Below are 14,282 nucleotides of genomic sequence, written 5' to 3' on the forward strand. Positions count from 1 at the left end.
GAGAGCGGAGAACGCTGCATGACACTTTCAGCACCTTGGAGAAGAAGGTTTGATATAAAGGCAAGAAATGAAAATAAGATGATAAACCCTCCGAACCTCCCTCAGAGGAGGCACCTGGGGGAAGGCCTAATATGAATATATTCCCCGCCCCCGCCCCCCAGCAATTATAATAGCATGCTCAACTTCATGCTGGAAAATGAAGCCTAACAGGGAGGGCTGGGGCAGTGCAGGAGCTAGGAGACTGAAAGTGATGCATGAAAAATGTCATCTGCTACGAGCTCACTAGGATGCTTCTGGTGCAAGGCACAAGGGATAGGAGTTGCAAGCTGAAACATCTGGAGGGCACCAGGTTGGGTGAAGGCTGTACTCCTGACCAAGCTGCTCCTCTGCCCCTATCTAGGAGACTGGAAGAGGGAGTGCTTGAGCCAAGCCACACAGAGCCATGGCAATGCCAGAGGGCCAGGATCAGATGCCCTGCAGCGGAGGAAGGGAACATCTGGTTGTAGGAGCATTAATTAAAGGCTGCCAGCCCAAGAGTCACTAAATCTTAAAAATAGTTACAGAGGCCACTCCGCTGGCTGGCTAAGAGCTATTGAACTGAGCCACGAGGCAGTAAGATCAATCCCCTGCTACAAAGGGCAGGTCCTTTAATGAGATATGTTATCTCCGTATTACAGCGGACATTCAAAATGTGGTGACTCAACGCTCCAATCCAGGGCACATTGTTCACTGTCAAGAACTCAGAGGGATGCCGGAGAATGCTGACAGTCAACGGCATTCGCTTGCACATATAAAAAAATTGAAAACAAGCATGAAGGGTGCGGGGGAGGAGGATATATTTTACATATCTAGGTTTGAGTTGTCACTAAATTTATATTGGATTGTCAACATTCATGCACTGCATCCAGGGCTGTGTTATTCAGCAATTGAAGAAGTCACGACATTTTTACTTCTTTGATGTAGAAGACATGGGAGATTGAAAGCAGATTCTCATCTTCCTGAGCGCAGCAGGTTCTAACATCTCCTTTTTAAAAAAAGGAGCAACTTTCTAGATCTCATGGCTGTGAAGATAAGCTTGGAAATACGTGAGGCATTTCAGAAGCCAAAGGGTAGCTCAAAGAGATTCCTAGTGACTAGGGCTCTAAGGCCTTGCCCCTGCCTCCATCAACTATTCAGGATAAATTATGCAAGGTAAGATAAATTTTACAAAGTTGCTCAGTGTGCTTAATATGTTATAAAATTAAGCATTTCTTGGGGTAAAAATCTGATTGGGCATGGAACTTATTTTTAGCATTAATTATGCCATGCCCTACAACACGCAGCCAATGGAACCAGCTGTCACTGGATCAGCTCCGGTGCAAGGCAGCCCCCATGTCCCAGCTGGTGTGTGTAGCTAGTTGTATATTGGGTGACTTTCCAGGTCTCCATTTCATTTCCATAGCACTCTGTCTGGGGCCTGCTCTTAACAGTCAAAGGGGTGGCAGGAGGCTGAGCCTGCAGGAGACCCCTAGCAACTGGATGAGTCACAACCGGCAGAGAGGGAAGCACACAGGAGATGCTGCAATCACTTAAATAATTATGTTCCCTAAACCCAGAAGCAGCTATGGAGAGTCGGGGTGGAAGAGTGGGGAATCCACAAGACATTCAAGCCTCACTGAGATATGGTGCAAATATGCACCATACATTTAAAGAACATTGCTTTCCCCAAAGAATCATGCAAACTGTAGGTTTTAGGGTGTTGGGAACTGTAGTTCTGTGGGGAGTAAACTACAGCTCATGATTCTTCGGGGTGAAGCCATGTGCTTTCAATGTGACCCTAGGCTACTCTAACCCACAGAGAAAATTAGATCACCTGGGGCATCAGCCTCTTTCCCTGTCCACTTTATCCTACCATGACTGAAAGAGATCGAATGAAAGCTCTCTCTTCACAGCACCTCCTGTGCACCATGTTCAATTAACGGAGGTGCGTAAAGCCAGATGCTCTCAACAGCAGCCTCTCAAGCATGTAGCTCCCTATGGAGATTCAGAGCCCTGAATTCTGCAGGGAAGACTTGCAGCTAAATCAAGAGAAGGGTGAGGTGCTTATATTTTGTATTTTAAAAACTCAGTTTTAAAATGAGATCTCCACCCCACCCCACCCATCATTCTAAACACAATCTATTGCTACTTGCTGTAAGCCTCTGGAGATAGTGCAGAATACACAAAGAAGAATTTATTTGTTTGTTTACTCTGAATCTCTGCCTGCTTTTCAAAACAGGACCATGTCAGAAGGTAGCTTGCAATTAGATGACTATGATAACATTTATTTATTTATTTATTTATTTACTTACTTACTTACTTACTCCTTTTATGTCTCACCTTCACCTTTTTTCTCCAAGGAGTTCTCCCCTTCCTCATTTAATTTCCACAACAACCCTGGGAGGTGGCTTAGGCTGGGAGGCAATGACAGTCCCAAGGGCACACAGTGACCTTTATGGACGAGTGGGGATTTGAACCCGGGTCTCCCAGGTCCTAGCCTCACACTCTAACACCACTGCACCACACTGGCTTTGTAAGTCGGGGATGTGTTAGTACGTTGGTTCAGCACAGGCTCTTATGGCAATTAGTGACATGGTCCAGCAGTTGAAACTGGTCTATTAAAGCGAATGGGGCATTGCCCCACCAACCACAATCAGCCCTCACCTGCCTGCCTTCTTACTTACAGCCAATCAGTGGCTGGCTCCACCTACTGTTGATCTCCCTGCCTTCACGCTACCACTCCCAAGGGGTGCCAGTCACCAATGCAATCCAGGATCTTCTCTCCAGAGGACCCAAGTGGCATATTTAAAAACAAGCAAACCCTCTGCCATAAAACCACTATGAGCTTTGCGAAGCAATCATGTTAGGAGAGCAATAATTTGAAAAAGGACGTTTGGAAGAGCCACTGGGATACTCACTCCTGGAAGCTTGGATTTGCAGAGTTCCTGTCTGTCCTTCAGCATCTTGTCCAGAACACCACTCCTGCACCAGACATTAAATACTGTTCTCCCGTGCTGATAGCCCACCTCCTGGAAGGAAGGAAGGAAGGAAGGAAGGAAGGAAACCATCAGCCACTATAGCTGAGCTGGTTTCCTGTGGCAGCCCCAGAGGACAGAAATGGAGCCCATTCGCCACATGGCTCTTCTGAAATGTGTTGCTGAACTATGTTAAGAAGAAAAAGGTCTCTGTTGCAAAGACTCTTGCTCACAAGCCTGTTGCTATAAGCCCCTTTTGCTTGTGTCTTTTGCATGGAGCTGGGACATGTGGGGTGGCTCCAATGCTTGCTGATGGCTCTTTGATGAATTCAAAATAGCTCCATTTTTTATAACTAGTTGCTGACAAGTTTCTCACTGGAATGTTTTTCAGCTATTAAGACTGGTTTTATTGGATTAATCTATTTAAAGAATTTTAATCCTGATCCTTGGGGTTACTTTAAAGATCACTTTAAAATAAAAAGCGGGGACATTCCCTCTCATCAGGCTAATAAGCTAAAAAGGCATGGCATACAAGGGGGAAAAAATCTTGTGACAAGCAAGTAATTTGAGGCCGCCAAGCCAAGAAGACACCCCTCTCCCCCGCTGCCTTAGCTTCCTCTGACCCCAACGCACACAGATTTCATCAAACTTCCCGAAGTCCAAGGTGCCATAGCGATCAATGGGTGGCCGGATGTATTCGCAGTATTCGCTGCTCTTGACCATCTCCAGCTGCCGGACACAGCATACGTAGGCAAGCCGGGTCTGGATCTCGGCCATGTTCAGCACCTGCCAAAAATGTCAAGTATCATTAAGCTCCCACAAGAGAATGGGCAGCAGCACCCATCTTGGCTGACCAAAATTCTAACTTCTATAACCTCCCATCCCCCAAACCCAGGGAATTTGTTTAGTGTTGTTGTTGTTTAGTCGTTAAGTCGTGTCCGACTCTTCGTGATCCCATGGACCAGAGCACGCCAGGCACTCCTGTCTTCCACTGCCTCCCGCAGCTTGGTCAGACTCATGTTTGTCGCTTCGAGAACACTGTCCAACCATCTCGTCCTCTGTCATCCCATTCTCCTTGTGCCCTCCATCTTTCCCAACATCAGGGTCTTTTCCAGGGAGTCTTCTCTTCTCATGAGGTGGCCAAAGTATTGGAGCCTCAGCTCAGATTCTCAGAGGACTGCAACTCTAGGCATGGAGCCTAGACATTTAAAGCAGGTTTGAAACTGGCTTGTGTGGGTGGGTGGTGAAGACATGGTTACTCTGTCAGATATTTAGTGCCACGGCACAACATACACAGGCTACAACCATGTCTGTCTGGCCTCATCATGGCATGATGTGGAGGAAAACAGCATGTACGGCCTTATTTTCCATCTGTGCAATCAAAGCTTTGAAGGGTCATTGTGAACTCTAATGTAGCCTTGCAAATATGTTATCACAAATGGTCACTAGCTCAGAAAGAAATAATAACAACCAGCCCAAATCTGTGTTGGGAAAATTAAAAGGCATAGTTCTCTTTCAGGCTGTTAAAAACCTTTCCAGGTATAAGACTAAAAAAAACCCCACCAAACCACCAAATCGTTGCCTGATCCCCTGGAATCAACCACAAATTGCCACAGATGATTGGGCTAGCAGCTATTTAGGGGCAATTCTATCCTAGGCATACCTTCACTTTCTCCACCAAGGGGTTCCACCGCTTCCACAGCAGCCACCAGCCAGAGAGTGCGTCGCCATAATTGGTGAGGTTTGTCTCATCCCTGCTCCCCACATCAATGGCAATGACCACCTTTGCCCCCATAGACCTAGCAACATCCGCTGTCAAGGTGACAAAAGCAAAGAATCATCCCCTGGCCCCTTCCTAGAACACCTTCCACTCTGCTTGCTGGGCAGCCTACTGCTTGGCATGAGTTCATTATTTCTGGCAGGGTCTTTGCCACACATCATCCACGCTGGACATTTGTGGGCGCTGCTCCAAGGAGGGCAATTTTACCTTCCAAAATGCTCTCAGAAGATTCTTTCCCTCTCAGCAGAATTAGGGTAATTTATAGGCCTTCTTTGTTCCAGTAATTCACTTCTAAACCCAAACATGAAAAAGCATTTCTCCTCCTGACGGGAGAAAGAAAAGGCCCTTTGCAGAGAACAGTGACTCAGTATCCCTCAGGGAGGCGAGGGTGAGAAGACAAGAGGAACAGCAAAGTGAAAGAGGCCCACAAAATCGTGACAGGTATGTCATTTTCGATTCCACTTGGTGGAGAAGATGCTCAGCAGGGTTTAAAGGCTACCAGGGTATGTTGTACCTGGAACATCACTGTGAGCGGTCAGGAGACATTTGGATAAGCCTACTTGTACCCTCACTTCCTTCACCTCCCTTTGCCTGCCCCATTTTTCAGAGTGGGGTGGGAATTGAGTTTTATATAAAAAGGAGGAAACACTAAAAAAAGTATTAATTTTAGATGCTTCCATACTGGCATGTTTCAAGAGCACTCAGCATTGCTATTTATTCCTCTTAACCACAACAAAGTTGAGGGCTGGTGTGATGAAAGTGTCAGACTGGTAATGCAGAGACCTGGGTTCAAATCTTCACTTGGACACATGAAGCTCATAGCATGCACCATTGGGACAATCACTCTGCCTAACCCACCCCACAAGGTTTGTTGTGACGATAAAACAGGGAAAGAGAGGGAGCCCATAGGGAGAGATTGGGAACTTTAGTAGCCCTCCATATGTTATTGGACTACAACTCCCATCAACCCCTGACCATTGGCTGTACTAGCTGGCATTGGTGGAAGTTGTAGACCAACAATGACTGGTGTGTTGGTGATGGCTGGGTTAGAGTGTTGGAATAGGAACAAGGGGACCCTGCATTTGAATCCCCACTCAATCATAAAGTTCACTAAATGATCTAAAGCCAATCGCTCACATAAACACACAGTTTTTCCTCTGGCTAATCTTCTTTCATAGGGTTTTGAATACATCAGCAATAGCCGAGCTTAGGCTTAGCCTTATAAAGGAGCAGCAGTTCAGTCCCAGCTGCAAACCCTGCCTTCGTTGAAAAGTGCCTTTTGAGGGTAAAGGGGGCCTATCCTGCTCCAGTCAGATGACATGGGGAAGACTCTGAACACAAAAAGAGCCCTCCTGGATCAAGCCAATGGCCCATTCAGTCCAGCATCCTGTTCTCACAGTGGCCAAGCTGGTGCCCGTGGGAAACTCTGGTTGTACTGAGGCTTCTGTGATAGGAGTCCTCTGAGTCAGAGAACTGGGCAAGGAAGCATCCTTGGGCTGGAGGGGCACAGGTACCACACTCAACTTGTGTGTGTGTTTTGTGTGCAGCTGCGCTCCTTACTCAGAGTCTTCAATCTCATTCAGGAACTTGCTCTCATGTCCCTGGCTGCAAACTTGTTTCTGAAAAGACTGGGAGTGGGTGAAGGTTAATGTGAACATCTATCGCAAATATTTGGGGTGTTGGGGATCAGCAGGGACACACAGCCCACACACTGAACCAGGCAGCTTTAAAAAAGGATGCAATTAGAGCCTCTGTACAGTTTGATCTTCTCTTCCCACCATATGTAAGTCTCAAAATTTGAATTTATGTCTCTGTGAGTTGCAACCCCCCCCCCCAATAAATTCAGGAGTTGGGGCTAGAAGTAGGATCCAGCTGCAAATAAGCAGAAAATAGGTTGCAGTTACATCAGTACCTGGGAGGTTGTTGATGTAGCCTCCGTCCATCAGGAGATGCCCGTCTTTTGGATCACAGAGGGGGGGCAAGTAGCCGGAAAGTGACATGCTGGCCCGGATGTACCGCCACAGGCAGCCTGGCAGGGGGGAAGTCAGAGAAAGGATCCATCCTCTCTGAAGGAAAAGCAGCAGCAGCCAAACTGCTCCTCTCTAACCCAACCAGCCCCACTTCTTGAGGGCAACAGCAGCTTTCCCCACTTGTGATTCCTGGCAACTGGCAACCAGAGGCGCCCTGCCTCTGATAGTGGAGAGAGAACATAGCCATCATTATTTTAGTGGGCTGAAAGCCTGAGACCCAGCCCTCAAATGCATCTGTGGGAGCTTCAAACCTATGCTGTAAGTACAGTGGGAAAACGGTCCAAGGGCTTCAGCTGCTTTAAATGAGATAAGCACTGTGGGCCCTTCACAGATATACTTACCATCTGTGTGGACTCTCATTGCTGAGGCAGTGATATCTGTTGTGATGATGAAGTAAGGAATCCAAAGATCCTACAGCACAGAAAACAACTTGTTTTAAAACGCCAATTCCCAAACTGTGTGTGTGAGCGCACCATGAGAAATAAATTAGTATTAAAAATATTTTAAAACCCAAAGCGGCAGATAGACCCAACCACACAGGAATCTGTTGGTTAGACCTCTGCATGAGTCGCAGGAAGCAGAGCAGGCCAATCAGCTTTTGCCAAAGTCAAACTGCTTCTACATATTTTTGGGACTGGGTACAACTGATTAAACACTTCCAGTGGGGAGATCCAGCAAATAAACTCATTTCCTCACTCCCCCCAAGCATCAACATCATTAATGAAAGTGACAAGCATGACACGGTCTCTTCAGAATGCCTGTGTATGCCTTCCAATCTGGAGGCACACCTAGGTTAGAGAGTCATGCAGAAAAATAGCATGCCCTTTGAGTGTTGGTAGTTGATTCTTCTACACTTGTAAACTATTTCCAAGTATAAAAAGCACACCTCCAGTTTTAATTCTATTGGGGAAATGTGTGTCTACCAAAAAACAGTGTGGAGCGTTCTTGCCGAGGGCTCCAGCAGCCAATTATGATCTCCTCTAGGATACTCTATTCCATCCCCCATGTTTTCCACCACCCGTCTGTCAGTCAGCATTCTGTAGCTGCTGAGCACACTTAGGCCTCATTGGGTTGCTGTTTTTCTGTCCCCAACCCACCCACCCACCAGATTTTGTTGTATCTGTGAATCTTGGGCCCTTGCTGAGCCTTCCCCTCTTGCACATGGGTGGAGCAGTTCCGGCTATGTTCACTTTGGTACTCACACATAAACAATAGAAATAGAAATAGAGGGAGGATTATTAAAGCAATCCTCTTGACATTTCCTGGCATTTCTGAATGGGACTCTGAGAAGCAACATTTATCTTTGCAAGAGATAAACAACTGAGAACTGGAAGCCACAGGAAAGCATCCTTGACAAGAGGAGATGGACTTAAAATGTGATCCTGAAATAAACTTGGATGGAGAAGCATTGGGAATGCGCATGCTGACTGCTCAAAATCTCCTTAAGCAAGAGCCAATTGGGGCAGGGGGAGGGGGAGGACATATATAAAGGAACATCAGTACAGAGCTGGATTAGTGCGCGCACAGAGGCACAATCTGGGTTGGAACAACTTAAATCCATCCCTGCATGATGAACTTTAGCCCCCTTCCAAGACCACACACCAATATATTATAAGGATTCTTCCTTACAGCTATAGAGAGGATCAAGAAATTCAAAGCTGGGCTGATTAAGCACTGGCAGTGGCTACATAATCTGTAGCGGCAAAAAAAAAAAGTCGGAAATGGAGGATACTATCTGTGGGCATGTTTCAAACACCACAGATGCTCCTGCAGGGCACATCTGCAACAGCAACCGTAAGGCAGAAGTGGTGTGTCTCCTCCCCATCCCTGCACACACATCTGAGTTGCATGTGCTTACTACACTGATAACCACACAAAGTGTAGTTTACTTACTACCCAGCTTGCTGCAAAGGCAACAACTCCAACATAAAGTGGGTTAAACCCATAAGTTTAACAAGGGCTCAAGTTTCATCTCTTCCCCCCACCCCCCACCCCCATGGAAACAATGACTGGTCTGCAACACGCTGATGAGTGTTGCTTGTTTGGTAGGGAAAGCTTCTAAAGGCAGGGGCAAAACAGGGCTTTCTTGGGTAAAAAGTTAAAGAGGGAATGGATGATGATGATGATGATAAGTGTGACACATTGGCTAGAGTGCTGGACCAGGGCCTGGGAAACCAGGGTCCAAATTCCCACTCAGCAATGAAGTTCCCTGGGTGACCTTGGCCCAGTCACTCCCTCTCAGTCTAACCTACTCCTCAGGGTTGTTCTGGGGATTAAATGAGGAGGGGAAGAAACATGTGTGACATCTTGCGCTCTTTGGAGAAGATGGGATATAAATGCAATAACAAATAAATAAATAAATGATAAAATATCGGGGGGGGGGAGGAGCAGCTCAGAGAGGGGATCAGCTGAAAGATGTGTTGCTATCATATTATGTTGTTGAAAGAGGCTAAAGCAGCCACTTGGTTCTGTGGTTCTAAAACAAACTTGTCCAACATCAGGTCCATAGATGCTGTTGGGTCTACAACTTCCATCACAGGCAGGATGGTTATTGCCACAGTGGTGGGCTTTTTCACTAGTGTCATCTGTGTAGAGTCAAAGGTGAAAATGTTCCAGAAGCCCTGCAAACACCATATTGGTAGTCAGGATAATCCTGAAAATAATTGGTAGTTGTTGCAAGGATTAGCTCACATTACTTGCTTTGATAAACACTAATTGGCTTGCTTTGATGACATGCTTATCTGTGGGCTTCGGAAGCTTGGTTCGTGGCCTGGGGAGGGGAGCTAGCTGTGAGACTTGGATGCTTACCACCTTTGCCTTCATCAGCAGGTGGACTGATGGAAGATTCTGGCTAAACTGACATATTCTGTCTTTTGTATAAGTAATGCTTAACATATTAGCACTTTGCAGACAAGTCAAGATGGCTTTTCACTGCTGCAGTGACCGACCTGCGTATGAAACAGCAGTGGGGCTTTACAGGCTGCTTTGTAAGTTTGCACCCTTCTTTAATAAAGCACTAGAACTGGCCATTTTGGCATCCTTCTTTGGTATCTCTGCATCACACCACCCGCACAGGCGGGTTCAGAACAGAACCCAACTCCCAAGTCTGGTTGGAAAGTGAGTTGGATTAATCAGAGGCTGGTTGTTTTATGCTAATTCAGTCTATTCGTTCATGTAGGTCAGTATCGTTTACCCTGACTAGCAGCAGCTCTCTGAGGTTTCAGAGAGGGAGTCTCTTTCAGCCCTACCTGGAGATGCCATTGGAGATTAAACCTGGAATGCAAAGCTGATGCACTACCACCCAGCGATGGCTCCTTCGCTTGTACAATAGCTTACTGGGAGATGCCAACCCAACCTTGTAAGCCTGTTGCAGTCTTCTGTTCACACTCTGGTTGGCCACCACCATTTGCCACGCTTGCAGCACACGTCACTTACTTCGATCTGCTTGTCTTTGAAGATGTTACAGACGCCATTATTGAAGGAGGCTCCGGAGAACATGGAGGTGATTGGGTATGTCAAGTCCAGGATCGTCCGGAACACGGAATTCATATTCTAAAGAGAAGTCAAGGCTACCTTTTATATTGAGAAAGAAAACCAAAAACCCAGCTGAGATAAAATCCCCTCCACCTAAACTAATGAAGTGCAAAGAGTTTGAAACTTTCTACCCTAACAGAATCACGAGGCACTGATGAGTCTACAGAGGATTCTGGGACATATTTCAGAGCATCCATGCTGCTAGAGGAGCAGCCTATGACATCTCAATACCCCCATGTGTGAACTTAGTGCACCCAGAATACACTCAACCACCATCACCCCTTGCATGCCTGCCAAGCTGATACAATCTGGAGAAATTTGCTCTCTGTTACAGATATTTTTCATCAGAGACACTGTGAAAGTTTCCCCAAAGAACCCAAGCTTCTCTGGCAGACTGTTTTAGAACTTCAGGTCTTAAACAATATTAAAAGCAATCTATGAAACAAAACAAATGTAATAGTCAAGGGAGAGAAAGGAACATAGGAAGCTCTATTATACTGAGTTACCCCAATGGTCCATCTAGCTCAGTACTGTCTGCACTGACTGGCAGCGGTTTTCCAGGATTTCAAGCAGCCATCTCTGTTAACCCTATAGCTGGGGATGCCAGCAGGGATTGAACCTGGGACTTTCTGCATGCAAGACATATGATATACCACTGAGCTATGGCCCTTCCCCCAGGTATATGAGAAAGAGGAAAGGGGCTTGATAAGTGGTTCATCTCAGGTTTGTTACACCAAGGATAGTTTGAGCAGTTGGGAGGTGGAATTGCAGCATCTACAGCCACACACCCCTTTGGGGAACACTATTTATCTCCCCACATCAGACATATTAAGGGAAGGGTTATAGTTTGTTTACTTTTTATTATTTGTATTCCACTCTTCATCTATAGATCTCAAGGTGGTTCGCAGCATAAAAATACAATATAGAAACACAAAATACATAATAAAAACAAGAACAAACCAATAACCCCTCTCCCCACTCCCAAACACATTTAATATAGAGTTCATAAGTAGAGAGCATATGTGTTGAATGCAGTTAAGAGGATGGGACAGACCCCACTCTGGAGAGCCACTGGACATAAGAAGAGCCCTGGTGGATCAGGCCAATGACCCATCTAGTTCAGCATCCTGTTCTCACAGTGGCCAACCATAGATGTCTAGATCAGGGGTAGACAAACTAAGGCCCGGGGGCTGGATCCAGCCCAATCGCCTTCTCAATCCGGCCTGTGGTTGGCCCGAGAATCAGCATGTTTTGACATGAGTAGAATGTGTCCTTTTATTTAAAATGCACCTCTGGGTTATTTGTGGGGCATAGGAATTCATTCATTTTCCCCCCAAAAATAGTCCAGCCCCCCACAAGGTCTGAGGGATGGTGATCCAGCCCCCTGCTGAAAAAGGTTACTGACCCCTGGTCTTGATGCTTTACTGAGGAGCCCACAAGCAGCACCTGAGCACAACAGCAACTTTCCCCACTTAAGATTCTCAACAACGTAACGCCTCTGATGGGAGGCCAAACATGCCATCATGCCTAGTAGCCACTGATAGCCTTTTCCTCCATGAATTCGTCCAATCCTCTTTTAAAGCCCTCCATCATGGCTTCCTGCTGGAGCAAGTTCTATAGTTTAACTATATGTTGCATGAAGAAATAGAAAATTTATTTATCAGTCCTGAATCTTCCAACAAATGATGGCTTGCAGGGTAGATCCTGGCCTTGTTCCCCAGGATCATGGTATCTGGCTCCCAGCTAGCACAGCAGATTTAGGGGCAGAGGAAGGGGGTGCGGTGGGGGTTGGAACTCCCTGGGTGTCACCACTGAGGGCGGTTGACAAAATGCCAGGTGCCACTCACCCACGGGGCCTGCAGCGTGCCCGAGCCATGCCTCTCTCCTGGGAATGACATGATGGCTGGGCGCCCGCAGGCTCTATGCTGCCCCAAACGGTCCGCACACCGCCTCCCCCTCAGCTGTAGGGAGGCTGAGTGGGAGAAGGCAGGCAGACTCCTCGGAGGCCCCACGGAGCATCCTGCCCTGGCTTGCCCCACCCTGTGGGCAGCTGGCCCCACCCCTGGGCGCAGGGCATGCGTGCCACTGCTGCATAGGAAGCTGCCTTATAGCGAGTCAGACCATTGGGTACATCTAGATCAGTATTTTCTGACCACCACCAGCAGTTCTCTAAGGTTTCAGGGCAGGGGACATTTGCAGCCCTACCTGGAAAACCTGAGGAATTCCTGCATGCAAAGCAGATGCTCAGTCTCTGTATTACAAAACCATTCCCCATACAGTCAGTTTCACTTGTAAGGGGAAAAACAGCAAGGAGAACCCTCTGTGCATTTCACACGTGTGTGTGTGTGTGTGTGTGTGTGTGTGTGTGTGTTCGCATTGCTGCTTCATCTGAAATTTAGAAAGGAAAAAATCTTATTACTGATGCAACTCTTGAGGGGCATCTTTTGGGAAGAATGCTCCTCCTTCTAAGCACTTATGTTCCATACCATGCTGACAGGGAATGCCAGGATTTACTATATAATGCTGGGCGATTCACAAGGGGGTGGACTGGATTTTTCTGGCCCTCTAACTAGTAGCTGGGAAAACACAGCACCCCCTCAAGAAAACTGGAGTTGTCACTCCCTGGAGTGAACCTTGAGGCAGAAAAGGAGGGTCCTCTTTCCTCTGCACCAGCTGAGTTTTAAGTCCAGTTCTGCAACTGGAACAAATCCACATGTACAGAGCTTCTGTCCCCTGGGGGCTTAGTGAGTGCTTCAGCTCAGCTTATCCAACCACTGTGTTTTTTGTTCCTGAGCCCTGAGCACTCAAGGCTTGACAAATGAAACCCAGATGACAGACGTTGCCTGGAAAAGCGTCAGAAATGGCTCTTCCATTTGTTATTCAGTAATCCCGTCAACCTGGTTTGTGCTGCTCTTTCACAAGTGGGCAGGGAGGAAGCACTTCTAAAAATATCTAAAAGCCTTTTCGACCTGCAGTCATTTCTCATGGCAGTTTTAGCAATGGGGCAACAGGTGGGAGCTATTTAGCAAAGACAAGAGAGTGTGGAGACCTGAGGGCCAGGCTGTTCTCTGGCTGGCAGCCCCTGTTCTGCAGCCAAACCTCCACAGCAGTCTTAGGAGTGCTAAGTGCCAAAAAATGAGAATCCAGCACCCAAAATAAAGTCAGGAACTGGCTCCCTTTGGGCCCTGCTCCTGTCACGTAGTTTGCATCCCCTGCTCAGGTGGGTACAGAAAAGCTTCTGCAATGCATGACATGCTGGTCAGTTTCCAGTTTTGCGAAGAGGGAGAGTTGCTGTTGTTCATTCAGCTACTGGGCCAAAATGTGCCCAGCAAGCGAGTCAATAAGCAGAAGCAGAGAACAATACCCCTCTATAGGTCTCTTGGGACCGATTCTCTTGTATGAGGTACATTGGGTTATTTCTTTTAAAATTTAAATTAAGTTAAATTAAATTAAAGGCAGAAACAAAGAAACCTGCTGGGGTGCTTCAGTCCTCTCTCTAAGGCAGAGACAAAATGATTGGACACATTTCATCAAGATTTTTCACTCCCCTCATTGTGTGGTCAAGTGTTTTGGTGTGATGGAAAGGTTTACCCATTCAGCGTGAGGGTTAGAAAGCACTGTTGTCACTGCGATTTGGCTTTGCAATGGTGCTGCAAACCTGTTGGCTGATGACACTGTGCCAACTCTGTAGTTTTTCATACGCTGAATAAAGTAGCCAGCAAGAACCATCTTTCATAAAACAAAACAAAACCACAGCTGCTAGGAAGGGTGAAACAGTGCCAAAAGATAAGGATTTTTGGGAGGCGGGTGTCTTTTGTAGAACTTACCACTTACCGGAAAAAACCCTTTTTGCACTGGAAAAAGTTTTCCTAATGAAAACTAAATCTAGCGACAACTACACCAGGGATGGCCAACCTGGGACCATCCTAGCCTCTCCCACTTTGT

The 14,282-nt window shown here is 46.7% G+C and overlaps 1 protein-coding gene across 6 annotated transcripts in view; it reads right to left on the reverse strand.

Moving 5' to 3' along the window:
* Nucleotides 1–14,282, reverse strand: part of PNPLA7 (patatin like domain 7, lysophospholipase) — a 114,163-nt gene that overhangs the window by 3,685 nt on the left and 96,196 nt on the right. For all 6 annotated transcript variants that reach the window (XM_080989557.1, XM_080989556.1, XM_080989555.1 and 3 more), the window contains 6 exons: nt 10,239–10,355; nt 7,145–7,214; nt 6,686–6,802; nt 4,657–4,805; nt 3,627–3,779; nt 2,937–3,047 (listed from right to left, as the gene is read on the reverse strand). In XM_080989557.1, coding sequence (XP_080845683.1) covers nt 2,937–3,047; nt 3,627–3,779; nt 4,657–4,805; nt 6,686–6,802; nt 7,145–7,214; nt 10,239–10,355 — 717 coding nt within the window. The remainder of the gene's footprint in view (nt 1–2,936; nt 3,048–3,626; nt 3,780–4,656; nt 4,806–6,685; nt 6,803–7,144; nt 7,215–10,238; nt 10,356–14,282) is intronic.

This window comes from Podarcis pityusensis, assembly GCF_964106645.2.
Source record: "Podarcis pityusensis genome assembly, chromosome: Z".
In the NCBI taxonomy this organism is placed as follows: Eukaryota; Metazoa; Chordata; class Lepidosauria; order Squamata; family Lacertidae; genus Podarcis; species Podarcis pityusensis.